The sequence below is a fragment of the Mixophyes fleayi genome, chromosome 1 (genome assembly GCF_038048845.1).
Source record: "Mixophyes fleayi isolate aMixFle1 chromosome 1, aMixFle1.hap1, whole genome shotgun sequence".
NCBI classification, from domain to species: Eukaryota; Metazoa; Chordata; class Amphibia; order Anura; family Limnodynastidae; genus Mixophyes; species Mixophyes fleayi.
The window spans coordinates 18,710,784-18,725,225 of record NC_134402.1 but is presented as its reverse complement, the minus strand read 5'-3'; the positions used below and the strand labels follow the sequence as shown (position 1 = coordinate 18,725,225).

General features: G+C 43.4%; 1 protein-coding gene across 2 annotated transcripts in view; it reads left to right on the top strand.

Annotated features, from left to right (window-relative positions):
- Positions 1-14,442, top strand: part of PTPRA (protein tyrosine phosphatase receptor type A) — a 125,467-nt gene that overhangs the window by 104,651 nt on the left and 6,374 nt on the right. For both annotated transcript variants that reach the window (XM_075190654.1, XM_075190734.1), the window contains exons 10-21: positions 1,047-1,123; positions 1,476-1,512; positions 2,173-2,270; positions 4,427-4,546; positions 6,624-6,790; positions 7,389-7,524; positions 8,796-8,945; positions 9,703-9,796; positions 9,921-9,997; positions 12,082-12,216; positions 12,376-12,501; positions 12,870-13,021. In XM_075190654.1, the coding sequence (XP_075046755.1) occupies positions 1,047-1,123; positions 1,476-1,512; positions 2,173-2,270; positions 4,427-4,546; positions 6,624-6,790; positions 7,389-7,524; positions 8,796-8,945; positions 9,703-9,796; positions 9,921-9,997; positions 12,082-12,216; positions 12,376-12,501; positions 12,870-13,021 (1,369 nt within the window). The remainder of the gene's footprint in view (positions 1-1,046; positions 1,124-1,475; positions 1,513-2,172; positions 2,271-4,426; positions 4,547-6,623; positions 6,791-7,388; positions 7,525-8,795; positions 8,946-9,702; positions 9,797-9,920; positions 9,998-12,081; positions 12,217-12,375; positions 12,502-12,869; positions 13,022-14,442) is intronic.

Sequence of the window (14,442 nt, the reverse complement as noted above, 5' to 3'; positions counted from 1 at the left end):
CCGGTTAGCCACATTAATGAGGATACAGTGTTTTTTTACCTTTTGACTTGAGAGATTTTCATTTTAATATTTGTATAAAAATCCTTTTTTGTTTGTATCAGCTGCTGCTTTCTAAATTTCCATTCCCCCATTGTGAGACTAATCCATACTTACCAACTTTCTGTTGGTGAAATCCGGGAGCCTGCAGAGGAGGTGGGCGTGACGGGGGGGGGGGGGGCGGGGCTCCAAGTGACGTCATTTTGGACCTGCCCCCATGACGTGATGACGCAAAATGCGTCATTTGACAGCGGGGGGCGGGGCCAAACGCCGCGATTCACCGGGAATCGCGGCGTTTGGGACTTAATTCTGCCCACTTCACTAGGAAGTGGGCAGAATTATCCAGCTGCGGGGGATTGCCACACTCGCCCGGGAGACTCTCGCAAAATGCGGGAGTCTCCCGGATATTTCGGGAGAGTTGGCAAGTCTGGACTAATCAGTAGTCATCTTTCCGTTAGCGACGTGCTTTGTTCTTAAAACCTGTTCTCTTTCATTTCGTATCCGTTCTAGATATTAAAAGAAACAATTTATATTAAAAGAAACAATTTGTACATTTTGGTCTCTGTTTGTAATAGTACAGAGTGTTGTGTTTTAGTGTCTTCATCCTTGGTTTTTGTATTCTTTCACTTTAGTAGTTTACGCTTCATGGCATAAAGAGCCAATCCATGACGCATTTAGATTGTAAGCAGTGCGGGTCAGGGCGTTTCCTGTGCGGCAGTGTGAGAAAGGGTTTGTTTAGTGCTGGAAGCTTTCAGTGCCGCCGATTGTAGACCGGCCGCAACAGAAACGTGTAGAAACCGCATCTGTGCCAATCTTTATACAAATTGAATAATGGCAAACTTCAATTATTGGGTAACCGAAATTTCATGAAGATTGTTGTACAGATCCAAGTTCATCTTGCATAGAATTTGCTGCTACTTGTGTTGTTGCTTAACTAGCTGCTGTAATGCTATAGAGCCATGAGGACATTATAGCTGACCGTAACCTCTGACCTTTCTGCTTTTTCGTAGATGACCATTCCAGACTTCACTTGAGTCCGATTGAAGGAGTGCCAGACTCAGACTACATTAATGCCTCGTTTATCAATGTAAGCGTCTACTTGTTACCGAGTGCTGAATACAAGCTGTAAATGTCTTATCGGGTCTGTGTCCAAGTGTTTTCCTGTGTCTGTCACACGGATGGAATGTATCTCCTATTTATTTTTAGAAAACCGTTTAGATATAATTGTGATATAATGCCCAAAATAGGCTACATATTATCTCTGTAAATGGGGCGTTTTGCCCGTATTTACAGTTGGCAAGCACGGACGTCAACTCGCCCCCTAAAGTTATAATCTACAGTAGGGAGCAGGCAATGGTCTCAATGACCAAACTAAACACAGAAGTCATATCATGGTATACAACCTGAATTGTTTGCACTGACTCATTGCTATTTTTCAGGGCTACCAAGAAAAGAACAAGTTTATAGCGGCACAAGGTAAGAGCGAATCCCGTCATTGTTTATGGTTTATTTATCTCGCCAATATATCCCTCAATACTGTACAACCGTCAAGGCAAAGTGGATGCCGCCTCTCCATTCACTGGGATGCTAATGGCGTCTATGAGGCGTAAAGTGCCTCATGCCTCGATAGTGTCACTAGTTTCTAGTGAATTGATAAACTGACTGTTGGTTAATCCCACAGAATAGTGGCATCCATTAGGTGATTGGTCCTCTGCGCTATATCCCGTTGGCTCAGCAAGTTGCAGTTTAATCATTTCCATTTACCTATAGTATAAAGACTTTATGATGTTATGGTGGATTTCTTTTTTTTTTTTCTTTTCTCTTTTCTGTTCCTTTTGGAAACAAACCACTGTTACCTGGTTATTTAGTTGCCCAAAGCCCCAGGAATGACGAAGATATTTGCGAATTAGAAGAGAGCCCCCCGTCTCTTCCAGCAGTGGCGGATTCGCCTCTGACTGGTTAAGGGCCTTTCAGGGAAGAGTAACTGGTTCTGTTTTAAAGATCCCAACACTTAGGAGTAACTGAAGATCTGCATCCGTTCTATACTGACCGCACGTTCTACACCAGGAACACACATACGCAGTTGTTGGCTGAGTGCTCACCGTACTTTTCCCTTTTCCGCTCTCTGATTTAAAGGGCCAAAAGAGGAAACCGTGAACGACTTCTGGAGAATGATTTGGGAACAGAATACAGCGACCATCGTCATGGTCACCAACCTGAAAGAAAGGAAAGAGGCAAGTATGGACGTCTCCGTCATGTGACTTGTTAGACATGTGACACGTCACGTGATCTGTCGCTGTATTTATGCAACACGTTTGTGTAAGTCTCAAACGAAGAGTATTGGAAAAGCAGCGCCACCACCTAAAGTGTGAACGATTTTGTTCACCGCTTCAGAATGCAGGTGTGAGCAGGGAGGGCCAATGAGAAGCACAGTGTCCATAATTGTGGGTTTTCCATTGGTCCTCCTGCTTCAATTCCCCCCCCCCCCCCCCCAAGAAAAATAATAATGGAAAAAAAAAAAAAATCACTTCCTCCCTCGGTAGTAATACAGCTTTAGTGCTCTCCCTACCCGTTACCATTCCGTCTACGTAGTTTATACTTAAGACTATCTCAGCTTTTCTGATTGGATAGCTGGGATCAGTGTCCTTAGTGGTCCACGTGTCGTTTTCTGATTGTATCAGGGCTGAGCGACTAGAGCCGGTGGGGGGTGAGGTTTTTTACCCTCTACAGTATTTTTTTTTTTCTCCAGCTCTGTTAAATGTACCCCACTGGGTAACTCAGACAGGCTTATTAAGGCTTAAATTTTCTTAATAAATTTCAGTTTTGGTTAAGCATAGTTACTACATCCACACATACAGTTGTATATAGAAAGGCTGGGCACTCCCTTGTCAGGTTACACTGAATCTGTAAGTGGACAGGAGATAACAACATAACTTCTGCAGGGTACATGTGACCTAGTTCTTCATATTTTAAGGCACTATAACTTTTATTTGTTGACTGTAACAGATTAAAAGACCTTGAATGTGACAAGTGCTATAGTTTGGGCACCCTGTAAGTACTGGGGACTGCGAAGATCATTCCAAAACTTTCATCTTGAATAATTTGAGTCCATTTTTCCTTCCACCCCCCCAGACAATAATCCCTGTGGCGCTTTTCACGATACAACCCTAAAAGTATAATAGATCCACACGCACGCCTAAGGCTTCACCTGTTCTTCTCCACATGTATGTTTTATGGTTGTGGCCAAAAAGCTCAGTTGTAGTAGTAGTTGTTGTAGTTGTTGTTGTTGTTGTTGTTTCATCGGTTCTCAGCACTTGGTTCAGAAAAGTTTCTGGTTGGTCTTTGAATTGTTTTGCGTACTTCAGATGTTGACTTTGAGGTGGGGTTGCAGGAAATGTTTCCCTCTAACCAGTCTTCCATGCAGATTATTTTACCGTGAGCGGCGTTGTGCTGGGGACTATAACCGTTCTCCTTCTGCTGGTGCCTTGCAGCGACCGGTGTACGAGCCGTCCTATAATGGATTGTTCCACATCTTGCTCTTACTTCCCCCTGAACTTCCCCTTTATTAATGGTGTTTCTGACAGTAGACGTTCCAAGCTGGAAGCGTTTAGATGCCTCTTTATAGCCTCCTACCGCTATGTAACAGTCATCTTTATTTCCAAGTCCTCAGGCTGCTGATTAGATGATTCCAGGCTTGTCGTGTATAAGCCGACATCCTGAGAGGTCAGGAGGGTTAGGGTATTTATTCAGCCCCGGGACGGTCTTCACCTGGCTTCATTTAAGGTCTAACCAGTCCATCAAGTTTTGAGGCCTTTGGGAAAAAAGATAATACCATGATTGTGCCATGTGTTAATGTCTGTGCACGTGTTGTTGTTTTTTTAATACATTTTTTTTTTATATTGCATTCAGTAAATAGTACAGACAGTAAGAAAATTATTAATTGTGCATTAAAATGTGCAGAAATCTCATGCGATAACAGCGATGTAAACTAAAGAAACTACTTGCATACTTAAACATCATGTTATAGACAGGGATGTACTTGATAGTGAACAGATAATGACATCAGAGTGTATTTAATGAACATTTACAGACATTAGAAGTCACTTGATCATAAATAAGTTGACAAGCTCTGCTCTAAACTCTCCACGGCTTCACGGGGTGATACAATTTAGAAACCTTGTCCCATAAATAAAATGGTGAGCACTGCGCTAGTCCTTGGCTATGTCCTTTTGTATAGTGGGAACCGTTTACTTATTTATTTATGGTTTGTGATGGTTTTGGAGTGTTCTACTTGAAGATGATTTCCAGACTCTTTTGTGAATACATTTGAAGTAAGACATTAACGGAGCTTGTCCTTGTTTTCTCATCATGTGACCTATTGTCCCTACAGTGTAAGTGTGCTCAGTACTGGCCGGACCAGGGTTGCTGGACGTACGGTAACATCCGGGTGTCGGTGGAAGATATGACTGTCCTGGTGGACTACACCGTACGCAAGTTCTGCATCCAGCAGGTAAAATACTAGGATATTATAACATTAGACGTGTTCCAGGTCTAAGTCGCGGGATTCTGGCCTCCTGAAGATACATCGTTCACTACAGCTGGTGTTTAGCCATATAAAAAGTAGAGATGCTCAGGTTCGGTTTCCAGAGAACCGAAAATACCCGAACATAGCAGATCAGAGTACCGAGCCGGTTCGGTACCTTCGCGCTTTCTCGGATTTGAAAACTAGGCAAAACTTCATTACGTCGTCTGATCTCGCGATTGTTCTTAAGATCTAACATAACATTGGGAGGGCGGGCTGGCCCAAGGACATTTCCATCTAGCACCATATTTCTTTTCTGCCACTGCTGTGTGCCAATGTGTCCTAGATGTGCTAGGAACTGCCGTGTGTTTGTGTCATTGCTCTGTCGCTTACCATCCAGCCAGGTCGCTGCAGTATTTGTCCGAAAGTGTGTGAAAATAATATTGTGATCTGTGAGGTGCTCAAAATTGACTGCAAACGACTTGCAATTAGTGTTATTGGACTTAATAATAATGTAGGAACAAAAAAAGCAAAATTATGTGATTTTTAGCATATTTTAGGATTTTTTCTAAAAAAAAACAAAACACACAAGGGCAGTTTTGCCAATACATGAAGCTAATCCAGATCCAAAACCAGTGCACGGGGGTCAGTGAGCATCTCTAATAAAAAGCCATTGCACACAAATAGTTGGGTTGTTATAGGTGTTAATGTACTGCCTGGTATACACTTGTTTAGTCCCACGCCATTTCACATCTCGCCTTCCCTTCCAATGAGATACTGCCAGGACAGCGAGAAAGCCCAATTCAAATTTACATTTAAAACATTTTGGACATTGGATGCTTTATTCTTATTACCATAGATTTGTAAGACGCCACAGTGCTCCGTAGCGCGAAGCACTAGCAGTAGGGAAAACAGGACATACGTAAAACGGGGACATACAAGGTAGACCAAATAAATGCAGACATGAAAACAAAGGGTATGGAGGACCCTGCTCATTAGAGAGCTTACATTCTAAGTGGGAGAGGGCACAGCTGAAACAAGAGGAGCGAGTGTGGCTCAGAGTGGAGATTGGGACAGTTGTGAGGGTGCATTAGTGTAAGTAGTGTTATCAGGGATAAGGTCACCTCTAAAAAAGAGATGGGTTTTCAAAGAGGATCTAAAGATTTGAAGGCTGTGGGAAAGTCTGATAGAGTGTGGTAGGGAAATCCATAAGTGGGGAGCAGCACGGGAGAAGTCTTGTAGGCGGGAATGAGAGGTGGTTACCAGAGACGGGACAAGGCGCAAGTACACATGCATTAGTACAGAGGAGAACATAATGATGGGCGTGAAGAAGTAGCTTACTGCTCCCATAGTCTGAGAGTTCTGTTACCATGGCAATGGCTTCTCTCACTGCATGGTGTTACTCTTTCAAGCTACAGTACAGAGGTACAATGCAGGACATAAAGGAAGTAGAGTGTCATGATGTGATTGTCCTACATGTACATAATACCTACATTATTTTATGGGTTTTACATTTTTTTTTTTTGTTTTATTTATTTCATGCTTTTATCTTCTTCATATGGGCAGCATAGAATGCCTCATCCATTATCCATACACAAACTTGTGTAGCATAAACCAATTTAACTTTTGAGCTTCTAGAAAGTGGACCCTCCACCTACGCACAGTGGAAGCTGTCATTGTGTTTGCGGAACCAATATTTGGCCTAGAAAGTTGTGACATCACAGAGCTATGACTACTGGCTCAGCCCACTTAATGTCTGCCTCCTCTAAGGCCTTACACCCGTAGGCATTTGATTTGTCTTTTAAAAAGCCCAAGTTCAAACGCCAGTGTGACCGAAAATGCGAACAGGCAACGTTCGGAAAACGCCATCTCTGCAGCAGCTCGGTATGGGATCATTGGAAACATTTTGTTCCGTTTTGTGACCCAGTTTTTTGCAGCAGTGAGTACGAAGCCCAAGTCAGCGTGATAAGTTGTAGTACGGAGGTCATGGGGTGATCCAGCTCGGAGAAGAATGTTGACTTTTGAGAGGAGTCAGAATCTGTTTTAATCATCTCTCTTCTCTCAGGTCGGTGATGTCTCGAATAAGAAGCCTCAGCGCCTTGTCACACAGTTCCACTTCACCAGCTGGCCTGATTTCGGGGTGCCTTTTACTCCCATAGGGATGTTAAAATTCCTGAAGAAAGTGAAGACCTGCAACCCACAGTATGCTGGAGCCATCGTTGTACACTGCAGGTCAGTGCTAGAAACCATCCATGTACATCCTACTGTCTGGACGTAGGTAGACTTCTTGTTACTCTTCAGGAAGCCCTGCAGCAAAGTAACCTGGTCATCAACTCTTTGCAGGGCTTTTTTCCTCTATGACCACACCGATTCTCACATTTTATCTGTGTAGTGAGAATTACTTTATATCTTAGTCTGCCCAAGTTGGGTTTAGATTTTGGGGGCAAAGTAATGCCCCCTCTTTCTCTGCCCTTCCCCTCTTTCTCTGCCCTTCCCCTCTTTCTCTGCCCTTCCCCTCTTTCTCTGCCCTTCCCCTCTTTCTCTGCCCTTCCCCTCTTTCTCTGCCCCCCCTTTCTCATGTGGGAAGTATGTCACATCGCACGTACAGCGCTCTATGTACAGGGACAATGTAAAGTTATAACACTCCAATCACAGCCGTGTATGTTACAACGGTTTTGTAGTAGATGCATTATTACACTTTTTTTTTTTTTTGCCACACCCTTTTTTTGTTTTGTAATAAATTGTACCTTATCTACCCCCAACTGTGCGATAACAAACGACGATGGTCACTGGCTGCCTGTTAATCATACGTTCTCTGTCTGACCCTCAGCGCCGGGGTGGGCCGCACCGGGACGTTCGTAGTCATAGACGCCATGCTGGATATGATGAACGCAGAGAAAAAGGTGGATGTTTACGGGTTTGTCAGTCGGATCCGGGCTCAGCGCTGTCAGATGGTGCAAACTGACGTAAGTAACGAGGGACGGGCGCCGCTGAATGAGCGAACGATGTCCTGTAGTGTTGTTTGTTCTTGTACCCCAGCAGCAGGATTCTGTGACTGCGTATAGTACAGGACAGTGTTGGCTAACCTGTGACACTCCAGGTGTTGTAAAACTACAAGTCCCCGCATGCTTTGCCAATATTTAGCAGCTTATTGCTGGAAGGGTATGCTGGGACTTGTAGTTTCACAACACCTAGAGTGTCATAGGTTAGCCAACACTGGTACAGGAGAATCATTCAGCCCTTCTGTAAATACATAACGTATTGTTAATAGTGTTATAATGTGCTGCCCACCACATAGGAGCATACATGTCCTGTTGTAATCGGTTGAGTATTATAAGGAATAACATATCCTGTAGTCCGTTATCAAATACAATGTAGTAACCGTCCCTATATTTCAGAACGAATAGCCCCTGTTTGGTGTTTATAAGAATATTTGTGTCGCGGCCATTATGCAGACATGGGCGTAAAATCTCCAGCAATGAGGATCACGTTGCTATCTATATAAACGTAACAATATAATGGGATCTCGCCAGTTACAGACGCGGTCCGTGACCGTGTAAAGAGCTTAAACACAGATTACTGTTATACGGAGCACAGAACTCTGAGGTTACTGGTAATAATCTCACATTCTATAGCCGATTTCTTGTGTAACCTGCGCTATGCAGTAAGGAACTCGATAATACACAGATAAAAGATAGATTCATCTCTTAGCGGGTCAGATTGAATTCTATATTGAGTGCTCACTCTTTTTATACTGCGGGTATAACACACAGGTCAAAACTGGTGCTATAAAGAGGTGAATTATAATATTATTACATTTGAATGCTCTTATGTCCTGAGAAAGTAACTGGTGGTGGAATAAAGAGGGAACACTGTATTCTATGGGCTTTATGTGCTACATGGAAATGTGATAACGAGGATGGGGGCGGATATGGGCAGCGCGTGGTTAATCAGTCATGGCATAGGTCACGTTGGCGGTTTTCTCCGTGCAGTATAATCGGTTTATGACGTAAACACTGATGTCCTAACGAGGCGCGGATGTAAGAAAGTAATCACTGACAGCCTCAAGCTTCTGCTTTTCTCAGTTTCCAGAGAAGAAATTGGATGCAGTAGAATGTTTATACGGAGACATACGACCGGTTTATAGATTTTGATAGCGTTGTGTTAATGTTTCCCCTGTTGTGCCAGCAGATTGGATAACAGGTTTGTGTTTTCTCCCTCCCTCCTGTGTGTATAGATGCAGTACGTGTTCATCTACCAAGCCCTGCTGGAACATTACCTGTACGGAGACACGGAGCTGGAAGTCACCTCCCTGGAAACGCACCTCCAGAAGTTGTACAATAAAATCCTAGGGGCCAGCAGCAACGGCCTCGAGGAAGAGTTCAAGGTCAGATGGTGTTTTATGCCCTGGGGTAGGGTTATACCCTCCTATCCGCAGCCAGGTGTAGATCTACGTTCCAGATGAGACCGCTCCTGGTACCAGCGGTGTGCCCGGGAGTCTGTTTTGTAGCACTGTAACGCCCCCTCGTGTGTCGCAGATGGCAAGTAGCCTTGTGGCTCAGAGGAGGCCCAAATATATCCGAAAAACTGTCCCAACATCATTGTCTTCATTTATTTATACATCGCCACCATTTCCACAGCGCTAAATAGCGAGGCTACATCAATACAAAGCAAATACATAAATATAGTACGTAAACCAGAAAAAAACCTAGGTCGAAAATGAGCGTAAAGCTAATACAACAATACACAGTGATAATGTAGTAAGTAGCACAATACAGCATCCCATATATAACAGGGAGACTGACAAAGGGTTTTGCAACAAAATGGCGTCTCTTAGCCATTCCATGCAGGAAAGTGTTTATTGGACTGGTGCCTTAGTGCATCTAAAGTGCTCCCCGGCACTTCTTGTGTGACAGGAAAACAATGTGTTATATTGAAAACTAGTTGTCTGCAGAGCTTTATAAAATGCCGAGGTGACTCCAGCCCTGTATGAAGCCATGATTCCTGAGACGATCCCTCCATTGTAGTCCAGCATTCTCCTTTGAGGCATTTAAGTTGTTTGATTCCAAAACTATTTGCAGTTGGAGATTGTATGCGAGTGTGATCCTGTCAAATTAACTGTTTTTTTGTATTTGTCACTACAGAAATTAACGTCCATTAAAATTCAGAATGACAAGATGAGAACGGGGAACCTACCGCCAAACATGAAGAAAAACCGCGTCCTCCAGATAATCCCATGTAAGTCTCTCGTCTCCAGTCTGTGGTTCATGTGTGGGAAAATAGCTGCCATCTTTAAAGTGGGCAAGCCCTTCTTAAATCAACCTCCCCCCAACTAATATTTATTTTTATTTTTGTTGAGCAGATGAATTCAATCGAGTCATTATTCCAGTGAAGAGGGGAGAAGAGAATACAGACTATGTAAATGCCTCCTTTATTGATGTAAGTCTATTATTAGTTTATATATAACCTTAATTGGAATGCTTGGAACTTTAGGAAGTTTTTCTGTCACTTAGAGCATGAGGAATGTTCTCATGTGCTCTCAAGACCAGGCCTGGCCAACCTGTGTCTCTCTAAGTGTCGCGAAACTACAAGTTCCAGCATGCTTTGCCAGTAAGCAGTCAGCTGATAACTGACAGAGCAAGCTGGGACTTGTAGTTTTACAACTCCGGGGGAGCCACAGGTTGGCCAAGCCTGGTCCAAGTCTATATATTAGAAGGGTATACATGATGGGTCAAATTAAGAGTCTGGCGCTGAGCTTCTGCTAATTAGAAGGTATTTATAGCTGTAAGGTGGGATGTTGCCTGTTTGACTTTAAATAGTAAGGATGGTGGCTCAGTGGTTAGCACTTCTGCCTCACAGCACTGGGGTCATGAGTTCAATTCCCGACCATGGCCTTATCTGTGTGGAGTTTGTATGTTCTTCCCGTGTTTGCGTGGGTTTCCTCCAGGTGCTCCGGTTTCCTCTCACACTCCAAAAACATACTGGTAGGGTAATTGGCTGCTATCAAATTGACCCTAGTCTCTCTCTCTTTGTCTGTCTGTCTATGTCTGTGTCTGTGTGTTCGGGAATTTAGACTGTAAGCTCCAACGGGGCAGGGACTGATGTGAGTGAGTTCTCTGTACAGCGCTGCGGAATTAGTGGCGCTATATAAATAAATGATGATGATGATAGTCTTTGCAGGACCTATTGCTTATATTGAGCAAGAGTACAGTCCCCCTGGCCTAAGCGCTGTTTGTTCTGCTTTTAGTTTATTCATCCAGTTTGATTTGTGATAATCTCCGTTTCCACAAAATCTAAATCTGCATCTTGTGTGTTCAGTATCAGGCCGTTGTTGTGATGGGGAGTTTGGCATTTACAAACTCGTTTTTACAAACTCGAAAGAAGAAATGGGATTTATTTAGCAAAATGAATCGTATTTATCTGCAATTAAACAGACTTATATTACAGAGCACTTCGTTCTGGACTCCTTAACTATTTACCCTTTAAATGCTTTTCTCTATGGTACTAATTTTTCCAGACACGTACATCCGCTCCATAGAGAATCTGGTTCAATAACATTAGCGCAGTTATTGTCCATGTTTTAAAGCGGACGCAACATTATGGGGTTTTCCGCTAAGATTTATTGTTCCTTGGCCATTTAGTATATGCAGTATCTAATGTCCAAATGCAAAGTTCTATTACAAGACAGGTAGCAAGGATAACCCAGGTTTAGTCCAGTGTTCATTCTGCACCTCGCACTTGTGCCCCATGCTGACATGTGACCGAAACATCGCAATTCCGTAGGGAGAATCTGGATTCTATAAGGATCTGGTGATCCCGCCTCACGAGATTCGTTATCGATCCTGTCCTGCCCACACGTACATCTGGAAAGGCTGTAAGCGACATTAATAAAGACGACCGTTCTGTATGATAAATAACTATAGAAATACATCCCTTTTAATAATGACCTAGAGCACCGTGTTTGTTTGTTTGTTTTTTGTTATAAAGAAAAATTAGGATAAAAAGTAGGGAATGGTGGGCTGGGGGGGGGGGGGGGGGGAGTGAGGGTCCCTTTGACCACTGACTTTAATAATTGTGTGCCAGCTCTCATTCTTGCTATATCTATATTTCATTTCCTACCATTGCACCTTCCGGTCTCACCACATGGGAAATTACAGCTGGATGACATTGGCTCTCATATTAAATGTCCTGCGGATTATTTATGTAGTGCGGGTGCTAGCATTTACATTGTCTGATTTACCTCTCCCGTCCTGTTTGCTTATGTTAAATTGTGCATTTGACGCCGTGACTATAAATTGAAATGTTAGCAGAACGGTTCTACGAACGACCGTCTTGGTCTCTGCGGTAAATTTCAGGCTGGTGACACCCAAGATAGTCACTGATTTTAGTAAGTTTTTGTCACACGGAACAAACCAGATCCTTGTAAATATGTTTTTTTACTGACCACCTACGGTTCTGACACTAGAGGGCGCTCTGTGCTGCTTCTCCTACATCTGTATGGACATTGTTACTCTGTCTTGCAGGGGTACAGACAGAAGGACTCCTACATTGCAAGTCAGGGCCCGTTACGTCATACCATGGAGGATTTCTGGAGAATGATTTGGGAGTGGAAATCCTGTTCCATTGTCATGTTAACCGAGCTGGAGGAGAGGGGACAGGTAATGTTGGAGTATTGATATGGCCTCCTACCTATTAAATGATGTAGACTATTACAATCAGTGAGCTCGTGCACTCGACCGAGTGTCCTACAGATACCTTGTTTTCATCAGTGTATTTTAATGATTTTACTAACGTTCTCGTTAATCTCCGCAATGTAGGAAAAGTGTGCACAGTATTGGCCGACAGACAGCAACATGTCCTTTGGCGACATCACCATAGAGCTGAAGAAGGAGGAGGAGTGCGACAGCTACACGGTGCGAGATCTTCTGGTCACCAATACCAGGGTGAGCGCTTCCTCATGTGTCCCTCATGTCATGAAACAGGCTGCTCGCTTTATCTACACGGTTATTTATACGTGCTCTAAAACACGCCTGACTCTGGTTGGTTGGCTGCGCGCGATGACGTACAACTTTGATTGGCTGCTGCACTACTTTTTGTTGCTGTAACCAGTTCTTCAGTAGTTACGCCACCGCCACCTAAAGAATGTTCTCTTTGTGTTGCTAGCATGTTTTGTTTTTTTTTGGTTGTTTTTGGTGGTTGTTTTTTGCTTTTTTGGTGGTTTGTGGTTGTTGGTTGTTGTTGTTGTTTTGTCTTCAACACGTTAGAAGTCGTGTGTTACACAGTACTCTGACCAACGGTCTCTTTTAAACAGGAGAACAAAGCCCGTCAAATCAGACAGTTCCACTTTCACGGGTGGCCGGAGGTCGGGATTCCCACCGACGGGAAAGGGATGATTAATATCATCGCGGCTGTGCAGAAACAGCAGCAGCAATCCGGGAACCACCCAATCACTGTGCACTGCAGGTGAGTAATGGCGACGCCTACAGGTAACGCAAAAACGCTACCGTACGCAGACCAATGTGTTCATTTCTCGTTCACTTGATAGAACTGGAGATACAGGATAGAAATGTGTTCTATGGTAAAATGTTTGCTGCACTTTTCCATGTTAAATGCTACTGATCAGAACTCCATGGTTTTAGGACTCTGTTTCTTTTCGTTTTCGAAAAATGATGAAGGTGGTAGTTTTCTTTTACGCCATGCACTGGACTGTAGAAGCCATGTGATTGCAGCCTTCAACTACTTATGTTTTATTACTTTTTAAGTTGTTCTTTGACCAATTTAAATGATGTCTACATAATATCATTGAGGAGAGTGACAGCCATTGTCTTAAGTAAAGTATTACCTCTCCTCTCCCCCTCCCCAACAAATTTCCCCATTATTGACAGCTGTATCCCCTCCCACTTCTTGTTAAGACCGTATCCTGATGGGATCTCATACAGATCAAAAAGCCGACGCTGCAGTCATTTGAGCTACTGTGACATCACTGTTACTGTGTATGAATTCAGTCTGCACAGCAAGTTCACCAAGCTGTCGGTCACTCTGCCCACTGCGCTAGTCCCTCCCTCCTAACGTTGCAACCTGCAGCAGGGAGAGACAGGAAGCATGGTATTTAGTTTAGCTAGTAAAAACACTCTCTAAATCTTTGTATTATTCCATCGATGATTTTACAGTCTTTGCTATATATCTATATTTAAATATTGGACTCTTTGAGGTCTATTTAGTCATATACTTGCATATACTATACTTGCGTATATATATACTGAGTGTTCGAAAAATGTTTTTTCTGATTAGTTGAACTTTATTGTTTTATGATTTTAATTTATCCAGCTGATCTTATGGTTCTGTTTGTGCTTTCCGGTCTTAAGAGAGGTCATCTCCTCTTTGGCTTGGTGTTGTGTATAGCCTAGGGCAAATAGCTGGGCCGAGCAGTAATGGTTATAGGGATGGGGAAATTGAGGCTTTCACAATACTGTTGATCGGAAATGCCTCAACGACAACACCCCTGCATACATCTTCTATCAAAATACTCTCCCTCCCACCCTCTTAGATTTACCTCTGACCTGCGCCTTGTCTTGTCTCGTCTCTGGTAACCACCTCTCACTTCCACGTACAAGACTTCTCCCGTGCTGCTCCCCACCCATGGAATTCCCTACCACGCCCAATCAGACTTTCCCATAGCCTTTAAATCGTTCACGCTCTTTGAAAACCCCTTATAACACTATTCACACTAATACACCCTCACAACTGTCCCAATCTCCACTCTGAGTCACACTCGCTCCTCTTGTTTCAGCTGTGCCCTCTCCCACTTAGAATGTAAGCTCTGTAATGAGCCCTTTATTTTCATGTCTCTATTTATTTTGTCTGCCTTGTATGTCCCTGTTTTA